The sequence below is a fragment of the Molossus molossus genome, unplaced genomic scaffold (genome assembly GCF_014108415.1).
Source record: "Molossus molossus isolate mMolMol1 unplaced genomic scaffold, mMolMol1.p scaffold_m16_p_24, whole genome shotgun sequence".
NCBI classification, from domain to species: Eukaryota; Metazoa; Chordata; class Mammalia; order Chiroptera; family Molossidae; genus Molossus; species Molossus molossus.
This window is the reverse complement of record NW_023425360.1, coordinates 12,362,048-12,379,559: the sequence shown is the minus strand read 5'-3', so window position 1 is coordinate 12,379,559 and position 17,512 is coordinate 12,362,048. Positions and strand designations below refer to the sequence as shown.

Genomic DNA, 17,512 nt, shown 5'->3' with positions numbered 1-17,512 from the left:
GCAGGGTCAACGCTCAACCACTGAGCCACACCGGCCGGGCTATTCATCCATTTTTTAAGCTACCTTACGGGTTTGCTGTTCCCCATTGCTGTGTGTCCTAGCTCTCTGGCTGCTGCTGTGATCTTCACGGTCCCATAGTTGAGGATCCTGTCGGTACCTGTATAGTTAACGGTCACAGGTATTGTCCCCCAGGGCACTCGCTTTCCACAGTCTACTTCCGGTTCTCTGGCTTAACTGTCCCGAGTGAGTCGCAGCCCCTCGTGCACAGCTGTGCACAGTGCATTTCCGTCATAGTGTGAACACACTCTGACAAGGAAGGGGACATCATGCTTCTCTTATTTTTGTCGCCTTCTGATGGCATGATGAGGTTTTACTGTTTACTACCTGTAATTCAAATAAGTGTCAGTATAACCAGTCTAGAGTTTAAAACCAAACGAAGAAGTAGAAAAGATATGGTAAGTTTAAATTGCTGGCTTCTAATACTTGACCTATTGGGGTTCTTTGTGTGTGTGTGTAGGTTTGGAGAAGTTTGTTTTTTAAGGTAAGGTACCAAGTTAATGCTTTCTGTATAAATTTCAGATGAGTTTGGTTTTGAAAGTTAGTGTAGAGCAGGGAAATAGATTTTCTACTAACCAACAACGAGAGATTTTTAAGAGCCTTGGGATGTCACAATTAAAGGTGATGCTTCTGTATGCAGTTTTCTTTTTTTCCAGAAGATTCTATAACTTTTGAATTTGGGCAGAGGAGGGAAGACTGGAATCTGGGGCTAGATGAATTGCCTCTTTCCTTTACCCCAAATTAAAACTTAATTTAAATTAATTTAAGCCCGGCTGCTGTGGCTCAATGGATTGAGCGTCGTCCCATGGACTGAGAGGTTGCGGTTCGATTCCCGGTCAGGGCATATGTCTGGGTCGCGGGCTCCATCCCCAGTAGGGGGCGTGCAGGAGGCAGCTAATCAATGTTTCTCTCTCACATCGATGTTTCTATATCTCTGTCTAAAAAAATCAATTTAAAGAAAACATATTTAAATTAATTTAAACTGCCCATAATTAAAAATTGCCCCAAGACATGCAGTTAAGTGAAGTCCTTCACTTAAAACATGAGAACATGCCCTGGCCAGTTTTGTTCAGTGGTTAGAGCATCGGCCCTGGACCAGAGAGTCCTGGGCTCGGTTCCGCTAAGGGCATGTACCTTGGTTGCAGTTTGTCCCCGGCCCCAGTTTTGGTCATGGAGGTGGCAACCAGTTGATGTGTCTCTCTCACATCGATGTTTCTCTCTCTCTCTTCCTCCCTCTCTCCCTCTCATTCTATCTGAAAATAAAAATGCAAAAATGTCCTCAGGTGAGGATAAACAAAACAAAACAAAACAAAAACATGAGAACGTGGTTTATAATGACTAGTTCGAAAAGCCATACTGTGTCCGGGCATGTCTTAAATATTTCGTTACAGATGCGGCCCACTAATCAACCTTTGTAAAGGCCCCCACGTAAGACACACTGGGAAAATTAAAGCCATAAAAATTATCAAGGTAAGGATTTATTACTTTTAATATAGCAGACTTAAGGTGAACTAGATAATTAGGAACATCAATCATATCTTTTATAATCTGAACATCGTGCTATTTAAAAACAACACTTCATTATTTGACTTTTACATGGGCTTCTAAAAATACCATAATTTTTTTTCTTTTTTTAGAATTTTGATCATTAGGCCATTATATGTAGCTTTTCATTTTCCTTTAGCATGACTGTCTTAGGGTGCATTTCTTTTTCACACGCTATTTTATGATTTTGCCGTGTGCGCCGGTTTCCTCGAATCCCGAATGTGAGCATGAACACCTGTCTGCATGGAGGCTGTGTACTGTGGGAGAGAGAAGCAGAGGGGGCATGGTGGCGATAGGAGAGGACGTTGCCCTGGGAAACAAGAGGCATGAGACTGAGTTTGTAGCCCTGGTTGTTCAGGGCCTTGGCTTTCCCGCAGTAGATGAGGTTGAGGACAGCGGGCATTAACCATCCTCGGTGGGTCGGCAGGGTGGGCGGAGCCTGACTTCCTGAGTCTTCGGCTCTGCTGCTCCCCTCTTGGTGATCACAGCTGCTGTGTAGCTTTCCCTTCTTCTTCTTCTTTGTTAGTCCTCAGCTGAGGACATTTTTCCATTTATCGTCAGATAGTGGGAGGGAGAGGGGGGAGAGAGAGAAACATCGATGTGAGAGAAACTCATCAACAGGTGGCCTCCCGCATGACCTGACCAGGGCTGGGGACAAACTACAACCGAGGTATGTGCCCTTGACTGGAATTGAACCCACAACTCATTGATCTGAGGGCTGATGCTCTAACTGGTGAGCCAAAATGGCCAGGGCATAGCTTTCCTTTCTTTCTACTCTTTCACTTTTCATTCCCAAAACCCATAGTCGACTCTTGACATATAATTTACCGATGGATGTGAACTGAGAAGGTGAACTGAGAAGGTTTAGTTAGAACCAACTTAAGAGTCTTCTCAGTGCTATAAAAAGTCTCTGTTTCCTGGCTGGTGTGGCTCAGTGGTGGAGCATCGACCCTGCACCAAGAGGTCGACAGTTCGATTCCTGGTCAGAGCACATGTCCAGGTTGTGGACACAGTGCGGGGCATGCAGGAGGCGGCCTTGATATTCTCTCTCATCGATGTTTCTGTCTCTCTCTCCCTCTCCCTTCCTTTCTCTTTAAAATCAATAAAGAAAAAATATTTTTTAAAAAGTCCCCATTAAGTAAGCTATGTTGCTGTTCTATTGGAAAATTGTGTACACATTTATTTTAATATGTTTTTATTGATTTTTTAGAGAGAGAGGAAGGAAGAGAGAGAAAGAAGCATCGATGAGAGAGAGGAACATCAATCAGCTGCCTCCTGCACGCCCCCTACTGAGGATTGAGCCTGCAACCCAGGCGTGTGCCCTGACCGGGAATCAAACTGGGACCTCTCAGTCCACGGGACTGTGCTCAATCCACTGAGCCACACTGGCCAGGCAAAAAATTGTGTACATATTAAGACTGATTTTATTTGTAACCAAATGTTAGATATGCTGACCAAAATGTTGTTTGATGTTTAGAATTCGTCGACATACTGGGAGGACAATCCTGAGATGGAAACGCTGCAGAGGGTCTATGGGATATCCTTTCCCGATAACAGGATGATGAAAACCTGGGAAAAGTCCCAGGAGGAAGCCAAGAACCGCGATCACAGGAAGATCGGGAAGGTAGGCCGTGCATCCTAATCACTGCTGATATGGGACGTTCATTTGTTGGCTTACGATTAGGTCTCAAAACTAAATTGTTGAAAAATAATATTTCTTCTCTGTTCATTTTGCTGGCACTCAGGGTTTGCTGATAAGTTCTTTCATGTGAATACCCCAGTGTCTTCTAACCGCTTTCCTTCCTGTATCATTATATTTGAGTTTTAAAAATGGCGCCCTCACTCTGGCCAGTTTTGCTCAGCAGTTAGAGCGTCGGCCTGCGGGCCAGAGAGACCCGGGTTCGGTTCCCGCTAAGGGCATGTACCTCGGTTGCAGTTTGTCCCCGGTCCTGGTTGGTCGTGCGGGTGGCAGCCACTCGATGTGTCCCTTTCACGTTGATGTTTCTCTCTCTCTCTCTCTTCCTCCCACTCTATATGAAGATAAATGGAAAAATATCCTCGAGTGAGGATTAAATAAATAAATAAATAAATATGACGCCCTCACTCTGGCCAGTTTGGCTCAGTGGTTAGAATGTCACCCTCGGACCAAAGAGTATTGGGTTCGATTCCAGTCAAGGATGCGTACCTCAGTTTCGGTTTAGCCCCAGCCCTGGTCGGGGTCGTGCAGGAGGCAACCAATCAATGTATCTCTCTTGCATCAATGTTTCTCTCTCTCTTTCTCTCTTTTCCTTCCTCCCTCCTTCCCACTCTATCTGAAGATAAATGGAAAAATATCCTTGGGAGAGTCTTTAAGAAAATAAAAAAATAAAAATGGCACCCTTTTCTCATTTTTATCATGGTATAAAAATAAAGATTTTTTAAAATGTATTTTTATTGATTTTTAGAGAGACGGTAGGATAGGGAGAGAGAGAGAAAAACATGGTTGTGAGATGGAAACATGGATCGGCTGTCTCCTGCACGCCCCCTACTGGGGTTCGAGCCTGGAACCCAGACGCGTGCCCTGACCTGTAATCAGACCGGCGACCTGTCTGTGCACAGGATGGTGCTCAACCAACAGAGCCACACTAGCCAGGGTCAGCGTTGTTTTTTTGTGTTTTTTTTTATCTTTACCCAAGGACATTTTTCCATTTTTTGTTCAGATTGAGTGGGAGGGAGAGAGAAAGAGATAAACATCGACGTGAAAGGGACACATCGAGTGGCTGCCACCTGCACGACCCAACCAGGGTCGGGGACAAACTGCAACCAAGATACGTGCCCTTAGTGGGAACCGAACCCGGGTCTCTCTGGCCCGCAGGCCTACGCTCCAACCGCTGAGCCAATCTAGCGAGGGCTAAATGTTGTGTTTAAACTTGTGCATACTTGGAGAACATACTGTGTATTTGGGAAGCAGAGCACAAAGGAAGAATGTGATTTGACAGAAGGCAGACCTGGGTTTGTCCCAGTCTGCCACTTACGAGCTGTGTCTGTGCTGGGCCTGGCACTCCCTCATGGACTCCATGTCCCCATCTCTTGCTGGGCAGCCTGCAGGACTGATGCGAGGCAGGTGCTGGCTGGTGGTGGCCACATGGGCTAGGCTCTCAGCACGTGTGAACCAAGACGATGGCCGCTGTCACTCAGCCGCCCTCCAGCACTGAGCATTCTTGATCTTTTTGCCATGTCTTCTCCCCATGACATGCGTCCTCCAAGGCACCAGGTCGCCTGACCGGTGTGCTCAGTGGTTGAGTGTCAACCCTGCACCAAGAGGTCGCCAGTTCGATTCCCGGTCAGGGCTCATGCCCAGGTTGTGGGCCTGATCCCCAGTGGGGGGCATGCAGGAGGAGGCCAGTCGATGTTCTCTCTCCTCGATGTTTCTATCTTTCTCTCCCTCTTTCCTTCCTCCCTAAAAATTAATAAAGAAAACAAACATGCCAAGTAAGAAAGTAGCAGTAAATCAAAGGTGAAATAAACGCTAAGGTCAAAGCTTAGTGACCACAAATACCACCTGTAATTTCCCATGCGCTATTACATATAGTTAGATTTAAGTATTGAGGGACTTTGGATTGTCAATTATTGGGAAATGGAAATGATAACTGAGTATATATTTTATTTCTAGCATACCTTGTGGACAGTAACCATTAAGCCACACAGTGAAATTTGAAATCCTGTTGTTTTATTCTAGGATCAAGAACTTTTCTTTTTCCACGACCTGAGTCCTGGAAGCTGTTTCTTCCTTCCCAGAGGAGCCTTCATCTATAATACACTTGTGGATTTCATACGAGTAAGTGAATTTCCAAACTATTTTATTCTTTTTTTTAATCCTGACCTGAGGACATTTTTCTCTTTATCTTCAGATAGAGTGGAAGGAGGAAAAGAGAGAGGGAGAGAGATACATTGATGTGAGAGAGACACATCCATTGGTGGCCTCCTGCACAACCCCAACCAGGGCAGGGACGAACCGCAACTGAGGTCCGTGCCCTTGATTGGAATTGAACCCGAGACTCATTCGTCTGCGGGCCGACACTCTAACCACTGATCTAAACCGGCCAGGGCTAAACTATTTTATTCTTATTCAGCTCCATTTTGCATTTGACTATTTTCTTTCATAGTAAAATGGTCAAGCATTTCCCTTCATTTTATTTTAGCAATATTAAGAATTTTGGCCCAGCCTGTGTGGCTCGGTGGTTGAGCATTGCCCCATGCACCAAAAGGTCTCCGGTTCTGTTCCTGACCAGGGCACATGCCTGGGTTTCAGGCTCGATCCCCAGCAGGGGGTGTGCAGGAGGCAGCTGATCCATGTTGATGTTTGTCTCTCACTGATGTTTTTCCTTCTCTGTCTCCCTTCCTCTCTCTCTGAAAATCAGTGAAAATCATATTTTAAAAAATAAAAGAATTTTGAACCTAATAGAGAAATACCGGATTGTGCCTTCTCCTAAAGACATTGAGATAGTTTGTATTTATTTCCCCCCAAGTTAAGTGCATGCTTGGATTTTCTGTCACGTCTCTATGTGCACAGAGCTTCTAGAGCACGTGCACCACGAAGAGAACCCGGAGAGCCGTGTGGGCTCCTCGTGAGGAGAGGAAGGCGGAGGGGCCGTGTCTGGCACAGATGCTAACTACGAAGCCCTGCTTCTCAGCCCACGTCCCGGGTCCCTGCTGCCCCTCTGCCGTGGCGTGGCTGCAGGGACAGAGAGGAGCTGAGCCTGTGCAGTGCTCACCTAGTGCGACTCGTCGGCGAGAAGCCTGCCGAGCCTGGTGCGGGTGATGCCGAGAGGCGGGCCGTGAGGACGCCGGGATTGCGTTTCCTTCCTCGCGCTCCTCTTGTCTTTCCTCTAATTAATCAAATCCTACAGGTTTCACCTACTCAGTTTCCTGAGTGCCTGTCACTAACGTCTTCCTCTCTCCGCCGAATCCCTTGTCGCCTCTTCTGGCGACTTGGGTAATCTCTTTGTAAACTTTCCCTTTCAAGTTTGGTCTTCTCGCTCCAGAACGATGTCTTACGACTTCTTTTCCTCATCTTCCTGGCTACTCCCCTCATCTCTTCCGATGCTGATTCTCTGCTTTCCTGACGCCGTGTCTTCCTGTGCCTTGCTTGTCCCTCTCACCCGGGGAAGCACTTTCTTCAAGAACTTCCCGAGGACAGTTCATGGCATGTGCGGTCCTCTCTGAGTCACTGGTCTTGCTTGTCCCTTTCTTTTCTCGAGCTGGGCCCCTGGGAGCTGACCTTGTAGACTGTCCCTGGGGCTGCTTACCTTTCATAGGGATGGGCCAGCTGAGGCCTAGGAGGAGCTCAGAGGCAGGGAGGCGAGACTTGAAGACTCGCTGTGTACCGGAGACTCCGGCAGGTGGAGATGCCACCCTAACTACAGTTCCGAATGCACTGTCTTGGCTGGGAAGTCGGCACAGCCCCTGGCACCTTGGGCTAACCTGGGGTCAAGTGTGCGGAGAGGAAACAGAAAGCCCCTGTGGCGGCCTCAAAGGAATCTCTTATCTCTTATAGATGCAACACAGGCATGGCTGGTCTGGCCCAGGCCTGGCTGTGTGAGTCGCAGAGGTACACAGCCATTTAGACACAGCCCTGGTCTCTTGTGCTAAGGTAAGGGCGCTGGCGGGAAGGACTGGGCCCTGAGTCTTGGAATGGGAATATTTGGCAGACACCGGTGAAGTGGATAACGGTGAACTTCCAGACACCCTTGTCTGAAGAAATTCGCTTTTCCATGCAACACACACACACACACAGCTATAAAAACCTTACAGGGGCTTTAACTGTTTTTTCCTTGGTTTTCTGTGGTCTGGCCTCTTCCCGTGTCTGGTGATTTGCTGTTAACATGCGAGGTGTGTGTACACACAGCTCCAGGGGCTCTGAGGTCAGACAGCTGGACGACGAGGGCCCGGTCCTGCTGGCCCTGGGCTGGGTCTGCCCGGTCGGTCACCGTTCCTTTCCCAGGAGGTGGCCCGTGGGTGCCACTGGGAAGCTTCCTCTGTTCTCAGTGCAGGGTTTCTGCATGAATAGACACTTTCATTCCACTTGGGTAAATACCAGGAGTGTGACTTCAGGGTCACAGGGCACATTTCTGTTGCTCTCTGTAGGAAAACGCCCACTGTTTTCTAAAGTGGCCATTATTGTATATTTCCACCTGGAGTGTGTGAGGGTTCCTTCTAAAACTCTTCGACACACCCTCTGAGTTTGTGTGTCTGGAACCACGGAGTGTGGGGGGCGGTGGTTCCCCTCGGAGAATGTTTGCTTCCTGTTCCCACAACGTTGGATTCAGTGCGTTTCCAAACCAAACTTGTCTTCGCAGACATACAGTGTCTGAGACATTGACGTCCTGTGCAGAGAATCCTGACAGGACACAGAGTTTAACTGAAGAGCATCTAGAGAAGGGAATATTTACAGGCGTGGGCGTGGGCGTGGTTAGGGTGACTCACAAGGGACGGTGGAGTACCTGGGGATTGCCAACAGCAGGTGTCCCTTAGCCCCACCCTGGGCCTGAGCAAGTGAGGAGAGAGAATAGTGTTACCGGAACCAGGAGAGAGCTTGAAGCCGTGGAAGCGAGGCCACCAACAGAGGCTAGGCCTGGAGGTCCCAGCCCAGAGCAGAATAAACCCAGGGCAAGGGCAGGGGAGGGGGAGGAATGTTCTGACCTCTCCCTTCCCCTGTCCTCTGAACCCTTTTAGAGCCTCTCCTTGGTCAAACTCAGGCAGAAGTTAGGAGGCAAGTAAGCCAGTGATGTAGTCCACAGAAGATAGCCTTTGGGGACACAGCAGGGCACTGAGGACAGAATAATGGGTCAGCATGGGGCAGGACGGGTGCGAATGGAGAAGAACCAGCTCAGCCCGTCCCGTCCGTTACTCAGAGCCCATCTGTGCCCTTTGCTTGGATGAAGACACGTGTTTCTTCGCCCAGAGTCCACCGGCCAGTGTATCATCATGGGACGGTGTCAGTTCAGTTCACTGAAATCTGAATTGTGACGTTACACTACCAGCGCTCAGCAGTGTTACCGGGAAAAGAAATAATTAAATGCAGTGGTTCCAGCCCCCGCCTCTGTCAGTGGGCACGAGGCCTGAGCTGGTACATCAGAGCTGCCTTCTTCCACCACCCAGTCCATGTTCCCTTTTCCTGCCAGCCCCTCAGATGGGCAGTGTTTTACATGGGTGTTCATTTCCTAGGATGTCTGACAAAGGACCGTACGCTGAGTGGCCCGAAGCAGCAGGGATGTCTCGTTTCGCAGGTGGTCTGATAAACGGAGGCCGGAAGTGTGCAGCCGGGGCCTGGGCAGAGCCATGTGCCCTCTGGCCCGGGAGGGACACCACCCTCCCTTGCCTTTTCCTGGCCGGGGCGGGTCGCAGGCATGTGGTGTTCCTCGGCCTGCCAGTGCCCCCCGAGTCTTCTGTCTTCACGTGGCATCCTCCGAGCGTCGTCACCTCTTCCCGCCACATGTCTGTCTCTCTGAACTTCTCTCGTGTGAGGACACCAGTCACACTGGATTAGGGCCCACTCCAGTGACCTCCTCTTCTCTCGATCACCTCTATAAAGACTCTCCTTTTGCCCTGGCCGGTTTGGCTCAGCGGTTAGAGCGTTGGCCTGCGGTCCAGAGAGACCCGGGTTCGGTTCCCGCTAAGGGCACGTACCTCGGTTGCAGTTTGTCCCCGGCCCTGGTTGGGTCGTGCGGGTGGCAGCCACTCTATGTGTCCCTTTCACGTCGATGTTTCTCTCTCTCTCCCCCTCCCACTCTAGGCTGAACAAAAAATGGAAAAATGTCCTTGGGTGAGGATTAAAAAATAAAAGACTCTCTTTTCAATTAAGGTCACATTCTGAGGTTCTGGGGGCTAGGGCTCCAACATATCTTTCTGGGGGATACACTTCAATCCATAATAGTGGACGACCTTAGTCTTCCTCCCAAAGGATCTGTGTTCTTACTGACCCTGTCCTTAGGGGGTTGCTAGGGTTCTCCACTGACCATTGTTGGAAATGCTTGAGGCTCCCCCACATTCCAGACATAGTCCTTCTTGTCTACTCTGTAACAGCAGCACAGTCTCCCCCAGTAATTGGGGTCCGTCATACTGGCCAGAGCAAGTCATTCTCTGCCTGTTGCTTCAGTAGCATAGGGAGCCCCAAATGTGCAAGGGACTGTCTCAGCCCCCTACAGAGGTATGTCTGGATTTTTTTTTGGTGAAAGCATTCTTTCCTTGGGCACCAGGGCACATTATCGAGAGACCCCAAAGCTTTAGAGATAAAGAAAATATTCTAAAAGTTTCCAGAGAGAAAAGGCCATAGACATAGCACTAGGTATCAGAAAGGCAATGAAATTTCCCGTGAAAATACTACAAAATAGAAGACGGAACTCGTGCCTTCACAGTGTGGATCCTAGACATTTCCATCAGCTGAAGTGGGCTGGGTGGGCCTCTCCCGCTTAGTCTCGGCTTCCCCAGGCCTGTCAGGTGGTCTGCACCTGCTTCCCAGAGTCCTAAGTGTGTAACTCTCAGCTCTTCTCCTTCGTCTTTGGCCTTGCAGATTTATGCTTTTATAATTACTATACATATAGTATTTTAATTGCTAATGGTCAAATAATTAAAACATGTACTATACACTACTGTGTCCTGTAAAATAAATATACATAATGCGAAAAATTATTCTGAGCACACGTTAATCTTCCATGATCCTGAAGGTGCAACACCTAAAACCGAGGGCACGTTAATGACGAGTTAATGTAAGATAGTCCCGAGTTGAAACGATTCGCTCACCGGAGTACTTTGCACAGCCTTGTGATCTGTCAGAGCAGATTTGAACTTGAAATGCATTTTCTTAAAGGAGGAATATCACCACCGTAACTTCACGGAAGTGCTCTCTCCCAACGTGTACAACAGCAAACTCTGGGAAGCCTCGGGCCACTGGCAGCATCACAGCGAGAGCATGTTTACCTTTGACATTGAGAAAGACACTTTTGCCCTTAAACCCATGAATTGTCCAGGGCACTGGTGAGTATTAAAAGTCAAGCAGCCCTGGCTGGTGTGGCTGTTTATTGGTCTTCGTCCCGTGCACCAAGAGGGGCCGGTTTGATTCCCGGTCAGAGCACATGCCTGGGTTGCAGGCTTGATCCCCGGGAGGGGGCGTGCAGGAGGCAACTGATTGATGTTTCTCTCTCACATTGATGTTTCTCTCTCTCTCTCAAAATCAATAAAAATATATATGTATATTTTTAAAGTCAAGCAGATCTTTGCATACGAGTGCGTAGCTCACTTCATCACAGTTGGCTCTCAGTATTACATGTTTTGCTTTTTGGAGTTAAGTGATTCCTTTAACCTGAAGAATGTCCATTGCTAGTCATCTTTTTCAAATCATTTCCTTCTGGAGAATGAATTTACTATTTAAAATAGGTTTGATCTTTGGCAGGTATGCAATGTTAGCTGGAAACCATTTAATTTTTTATGCTTCTTGGAGATAATATGATGTGTCAGTTTTATAAATTATAGTATTTCTCTTCATAATAATAATACACTTCAAATATACATATTTGCCAAACATTTAGTTCTGATGTGTTGTTTAGGTTGATTATAACAAGACCGGTGAGGTCATAATGCGCTACTGGGTTTCACTGATTCCAAGATAACTTTCCTCCCACATTTCAACATCTTTGAAATTGGGGTGCATCTACCATTGGGGGTATCCTAGCATTATGTGATAATTTAATTAATGGGCTTTTCCCCTCAGTGGTACATAAAATAATGGTGCATGTTTCAGTCAGTGTTGTCTTAGACTCTATGAAAGATTATAATTACCATAAAGTTGGCACGATTCTGCTCAAAATATTATCTGTTATTGTAGTTTTGCATCACCAACATACATAGTTTCAAGTCAGTTGACCTTAGAAGGTAACTATTCAGACAAACTCTGAGCCCTGAAGAAAGTTCTTTGCCCTGCCAGTGAAGACCCAGAGCCCAGCCTTATGCTGACAGCATGTACAGTGCATTCACCTTCAGTTTTCTGGAAACAGAGGGCAGGCTGTGTGCTCACAGCGCTTGGTGCGCGAAGTGCAGAGGTGACCAATGCAGAGGTCCCTGCGCCACTGCTCCTCGGGAACAGGTGCATAGAAAGGCAGTCGCAGGAGAGGAAGAGCAGTGTCGAAGCAGTGCATGTCCCAGGCCCTCCTGGGGAGTGTCCGAGGGCATCACTGAGGCAGCAGCTTTGGAATGAACTGGGAGGGTGAACGGGCACAGGCAGCAGTGTTGCCAGGCAGATGACAGACAGGGTGCTGGGCGCCACAGTGGCGTGAAGCCAAGGTTCAGTGACCCCTCGGAGAAGTGCTCTAAACTCGTGATCTGAGAACCAGAACGAACCGTGGGCGTATCTTGAGGCTTAAATGTAATTTGTTGATATCTCGATGACTCATCTTTTCTACGCTAAGGAAAAGCTGTGTGTTGCTGCATCTTTTCCAGTCTCATGTTTGCCCATCGGCCGCGATCTTGGAGGGAAATGCCCATTCGATTTGCTGACTTTGGAGTTCTTCATAGAAATGAGCTGTCGGGAACTCTAAGTGGCTTGACCCGAGTGAGACGCTTCCAGCAGGATGATGCTCACATCTTCTGCACTGTGGAGCAGGTGAGCAGTCGCACCGGGCGGGCGTGGCGCAAGGCCAGTGGGCGCCTGGGTCTCTCAGTCTAACAGTACCTGTCAGTCCTTCAGCATTGCCGTCTGCGGTCTTATTCAGTGCTCACACTTTGGGATTCTCAGATTTGGGTCATAGATCGGTAATCTCTTGACATGGAATTGATTACTTTTTTCTTATAAGCTTCCTCCAGTTCTATTAACTTCAACACATGAAGTCGAATAGCTTAAGGGATTTGGTAGAATTTTGGACGTTTCTGTGTTTCAACATTGGGTAGAAGTTAGAGTTTACTTTTTGCAAGTTTTCCTGTAATTCGGGCTACTGTCAAACCATTTGACCTAATTGACATTTATAGGACTCTCCAATCAATAACACCAGCGTACACATTCTTTGAAAGTGCACAGAGAACACTGACCAAGAGAGACAGTATTCTGGACCATAAAACAGGTCTGAATACATCTAAAAGGATTCAATTTATACAAAATATGTTTTCAATGGAATTAAAGTAGAAATCAATAACAGAAAGCCATCTGGAAAACTCCCAGATATTTGGCAAGTAGATAACACACTTCTAAGCAGCCCGTGTGTCAAAGAAGAAATCAAAAGGGAAATTGGAGAATACAATGTAGCAAATGAAGTGGACAGTGCACGGATTAACCTCGTATCAACAACCTCATATTAACTGTTGCCAATATCGGCCCCGCTTTTGCTCCCACACTTCTCTCTCCTTCTGGACAGCAGGCTGGCCCCAGTGTCCTTTACTTTTCACTCATGTTGAGTTCATCACAAGCCCTATCGATAGCTCTCCCTAAAAAGATGATTCATTCCTGAATAATTTCATTCATTCCCAAATTCCCAGCACCCAGCGCCAGTCCTCAGCACGTGAGTGATCACTATCAGTTAGTGGAGGAAAGAATAGATATTCTGCAAACGCATCAAGTCCTCTGCCTTCCTGATGCTTCTCTCCGGTCTAGGCCACCATCAGCTCATTTCTGCAACCCCACCCACTTCCTAATGGGCCTCTTCTGACCTCGCCAGTGCGTTTCCCATGCTCCAGAAGAACCAATTGGATTGTGTTCATCTGTTTGAAAACAGAAACAGACCCCTTCATTGATTTTCCGTTGCTCTCAGGCTGAAAAGTACAGACTTGACCCTGGCCTTGAAGGCACTTACGTTTCTCTGGCCCATGCCTGACCTCCAGCCTGGTCACCTACCACCTCCCCTGATGGCCCCCTTTTCCATCCGATGGAGCTTGGTCTCATGGCAGCTCCCTGGGGCTCCTCTGTCCTCTGAGCCTTTACGTTGCTTCCGAGCTCCATGGAGGACAGTTCCTGTGCTCCGGCTGCTGCTCAGCCGCCACTTCCTCCGGCAGCTGCCCGTCCCCTCTGTGCGGCACTGGTCACGGTGAGGTGCCCTTGCCTGCTTCTTTGTCCACCCTCTGCACTGGGCGGGGGCCTCTGGCAGCCTGTGCGGGCCTGGCATGTGGTGGGCACTCCATGAATATCCAGGTAAGGAACAATGAACAAGAGCCATGTCATTAACGGTACTCTACAGTAAAAACAGGCTTTGTCTCTATTTGATATAAAGAATATTTTTTATTTTTCAAAAATGCCATAGTGGATTTAACTTGATATTCTAGTTAAACTATTTCATCTGCTCCAATTTCAGATCGCAGAAGAAATAAAGGGGTGTTTGCAGTTTTTGCAATCTGTTTACTCTACATTTGGCCTCTCCTTTCAATTAAATTTGTCGACAAGGCCTGAAAACTTCTTAGGAGAGATTGAGTTGTGGGATGAAGCTGAAACGGTACGTGGGAACAAAGTGCTTACCCTGCGTTCTTGTGACTATGGAGCACACCCCAGGGACTGCAGTTACCTTGTACGAAGATGCTTTGCAGTGGAATTTTAAATTGGTTCTGGGATAGATATGCCAATTGTAGAAGGTAGTCATCCAGTTTTCTTCTTACCAGTGATCATGACAATACCGAACATTTGTTTCACATGCCAATGTTTATGTCAAGATTTGTTCACACTCTCTTCAGTGCCAGTCACTAATAACCAGTGTCATAGCTTTTAGAGCAATCCTCTGGCTCCTCCTTCAGCAGCTCTGGTCTGTCCTAATGGTCCTCTCCTGGTCTGTCCTTGACCATTGGAGGCGATGTAAATGCATCAGCCTCGTGGAGCTGCATTGACTGCACTCCCAATCCTCCCATGCCCCACGTTGACAGAGCTGCAGCGAGCCATTAAAGGTCCCGAAGAACATTACAGCCCTGTGCCCACACAGTTCCAAGCAATTCGATGTGTCTTAGCTCAGCACAGTCTAGACCTCCATTGCTACTGGGAGCTAGAGACTTGGTTTACCTGGGGAAGGACAAGCAGACATCAGGGGAGAAACGAGATCTTGATTTCTCCTTCACCTGGGTGCCAGGCAGCATCCAGGGTCGTCTTGTGAAGTGCAGTGGTTCAGGCTCAACGCCGATCTGCACTTTCTTCACTCCCTTGCATAAACTGAGAACTGTCTTAGCCTATCGGCCCTTCCTGTCCCTGTGTCCTCAGAGTCCCGGTGATGAGCAGCGACCTCTGCTTTATGCTTTCCCCCCAAACCTGGCCTCTGTGTGACTTTTAATTCCCGGAGAGCCCCGGAGTTCTTTCCACACTTGGTTATCTGCTGTAGCAGGGCCTGATTTCCCTGCGAACCCAAACCAGGGTCTCTTCTCTCAGAACAGTAAGGGGGGGGCTCCCTGTCTGTGAAGTACGTCATGGTGAGGGCCTCTGGTCACAGTGGAAGGGAAGCTGCTTCAGGAGGGTTAGGCTCAGGAGGGAGCCTCCCAGGACCTCAGCCAGCACCAGCTCCTGACCCCCTCTGCCTAAGGACCTGGAAAGCCTCCCAGGACCCCACAGTCCGCTTTCTCGTGAACTCTGCTTTGACCCAAGGCACCGTCACTGTTTGACTTCCTGTCAGGCACTTGACCTTCAAATGTCAACCCCCTTCTGGGCATCAGTGTCTTCTGGTGATGGCAGGATTTTGGATGGCGTTTTGGCGGTATTCTGGCCAGGGACTAAGGAATGCCGTGTGCATCCCAAAGGAGCTGTATTTGCGGGGAGTGGCCAGGACCCTCAGAGAACCCTTCGATGAATACTTCTGTGTGCACCCAGTCACCTTCCGGGTGAGCATCTCTGCCAGCTAACGAAAAGAAGACCGAAGACCAAAGGGCCTCCTGCCGCCATGTCCGTGTGAATCCCCCCCCAGCTTCGTGTGCCCCTTGGTCTTGTCCACCTGCACACAGAGTGGTCGAGGGAGCAACCCCAGAGCTCTCCTGCCTTTCCCCGCGCAGAGGCCCTCCTGCAGGAGCTGGTCTGGGAGCTGCCGCGGGGAAGCAGAAGCTGACGAGTGCGTGGGCAGAGGGGACCTGTGTTGGCACAAGGCCGAAGCGTCGCTCCCTCGATGCTTACCTGGGATGCACTGGAACAGTGTAATAAGTTATCTGTTTTCCCACCAAATAAAATGGGGGTGTTGCCTGAAAGCAAGAAGCATCTTAATCATCTTCATGTCGTCCTTGGTCGGTGGTTTATTGATTGCAAAAGATGCTCAATAAATAGACGTTGAGGCTGACTGGTGTGGCTCAGTGGTTGAGCATTGACCCAGGCACCAAGAGGTTGCTGGTTCGATTCCCAGTTAGGGCACATGCCCAGGTTGTGGGTGGAGCCCTCAGGGGACATGCAGGAGGCGGCCAATTGATGTTGATGTTTCTCTCTCATCCTTCTTTCTCTCTCTCTCTCCCTCTCCCTTCCTCTCTCTCTCAAATCGATAAAAACCGTATTGAAAAATACATATATAGAGAGAACTAAAATAGAATGTAATCAAGATTTGTAAGAACTTACCTTTTCGAGCCAGGGACAGAACATAAAATGTACACTACAGTAGAAGTTTTAAAAGTTCTCTCTCTCTTTCTTTTTTACTAGCAACTGCAGAATAGCTTGATGGAATTTGGAAAACCGTGGAAGATGAACCCTGGGGATGGAGCATTTTATGGCCCTAAAGTAAGCAGACCATATGCTTCAAAAAGTGCAGTCGGAGAGGAAAATAGAAACTGTGTCTAAGCAAACATCATTTAATTTGCAGATTGATATAAAAATCAAGGATGCTCTTGGCAGGTACCATCAGTGTGCCACCATCCAGCTGGACTTCCAGCTCCCCATCAGATGTAATCTCACATACGTGAGGTGAGTGATTGAACATGATGAATAATGCGGTACTGACGTCCCAATCCTTAGTCACTGGTGAGTGTTGCGAGTTCTTTATAGATAGAAGCGCTTTGATGTGTATATGATCTGGAATATTTTCTTCTAATCTATAGCTTCTTTTTTATTTTTTTAATATATTTTTATTTATTTAATTTTATTTTTTTAGATAGAGAGGAAGGGAGATGAGAGAGAGAGAGAGAAACATTGATTGGCCGCCTCCTGCACATCCAGTACTGCGGATTGAGCCTGAACCCAAAACAAACCTGGGCATGTGTCCTGACCAGGAATCAAACAAGCAGTCTCTTGGTGCATGGGATGATGCTTAACCACTGAGCCACACCAGCCAGGCCTTTGTTTCATTTTTTATAGTGTTTTAACTATAATGTCTAATTTACATACTTTTTCTTTTATGGATCAAGTTTTTTGGCATCATGTCTACAAACTGCCTAAGCACAGGTAATGAAGATTTCCCCTACGTTGTTGTTTTTTTAAACCCTCACCCAAGGATATTTTTCCATTGTATTTTTTTTAGATAGAATGGGAGGGAACAAGGGTGGAAGAGAGAGAGATATCAATGTGAGAGAGACACACTGATTGGCTGCCTTCCACATGACCCTGACGGGCCAGGGATCGAACCTGCACCTGAGGTACGTGCCTTTGACCGGGGATCGAACCCTTGACCTTTGGTCTGTGGGCCAACACTCTAACCACTGAGCCAAACCGGCCAGGGCTAAAATACAACATTTTAAGTCTTGCCCAAACCGTGCCAGACTTTGCCATTGGTGGTTCTTTAGTGTTGGCTCCTGTGTTCCTTTGACATGCTCCATCCTTTCTCTTTCTTTATTAAGAAAAAAAATATTGGCACATCTTGGCTCACTGGCTCTGCAAGAGACTGCAGGCTCATTTGTATTTCCCTTGACCCAGCTTGCGAACCAGCCATTTTTCCAACGAGCAATGGAATTTTAGAAGTGAAAACTGCAATAAATACAGCATTGGAGAATCGTGCATAGAAACCAAGATCTG

General features: G+C 47.8%; 1 protein-coding gene across 1 annotated transcript in view; it reads left to right on the top strand.

Annotated features, from left to right (window-relative positions):
• The window catches only part of TARS3 (threonyl-tRNA synthetase 3), a 44,169-nt gene that overhangs the window by 19,453 nt on the left and 7,204 nt on the right, over nucleotides 1-17,512 (top strand). Inside the window, exons 8-15 of the mRNA XM_036277845.1 lie at nucleotides 1,449-1,527; nucleotides 3,080-3,226; nucleotides 5,321-5,419; nucleotides 10,451-10,617; nucleotides 12,076-12,238; nucleotides 13,914-14,051; nucleotides 16,208-16,285; nucleotides 16,368-16,468. Of these exons, the coding sequence (XP_036133738.1) occupies nucleotides 1,449-1,527; nucleotides 3,080-3,226; nucleotides 5,321-5,419; nucleotides 10,451-10,617; nucleotides 12,076-12,238; nucleotides 13,914-14,051; nucleotides 16,208-16,285; nucleotides 16,368-16,468 (972 nt within the window). The remainder of the gene's footprint in view (nucleotides 1-1,448; nucleotides 1,528-3,079; nucleotides 3,227-5,320; nucleotides 5,420-10,450; nucleotides 10,618-12,075; nucleotides 12,239-13,913; nucleotides 14,052-16,207; nucleotides 16,286-16,367; nucleotides 16,469-17,512) is intronic.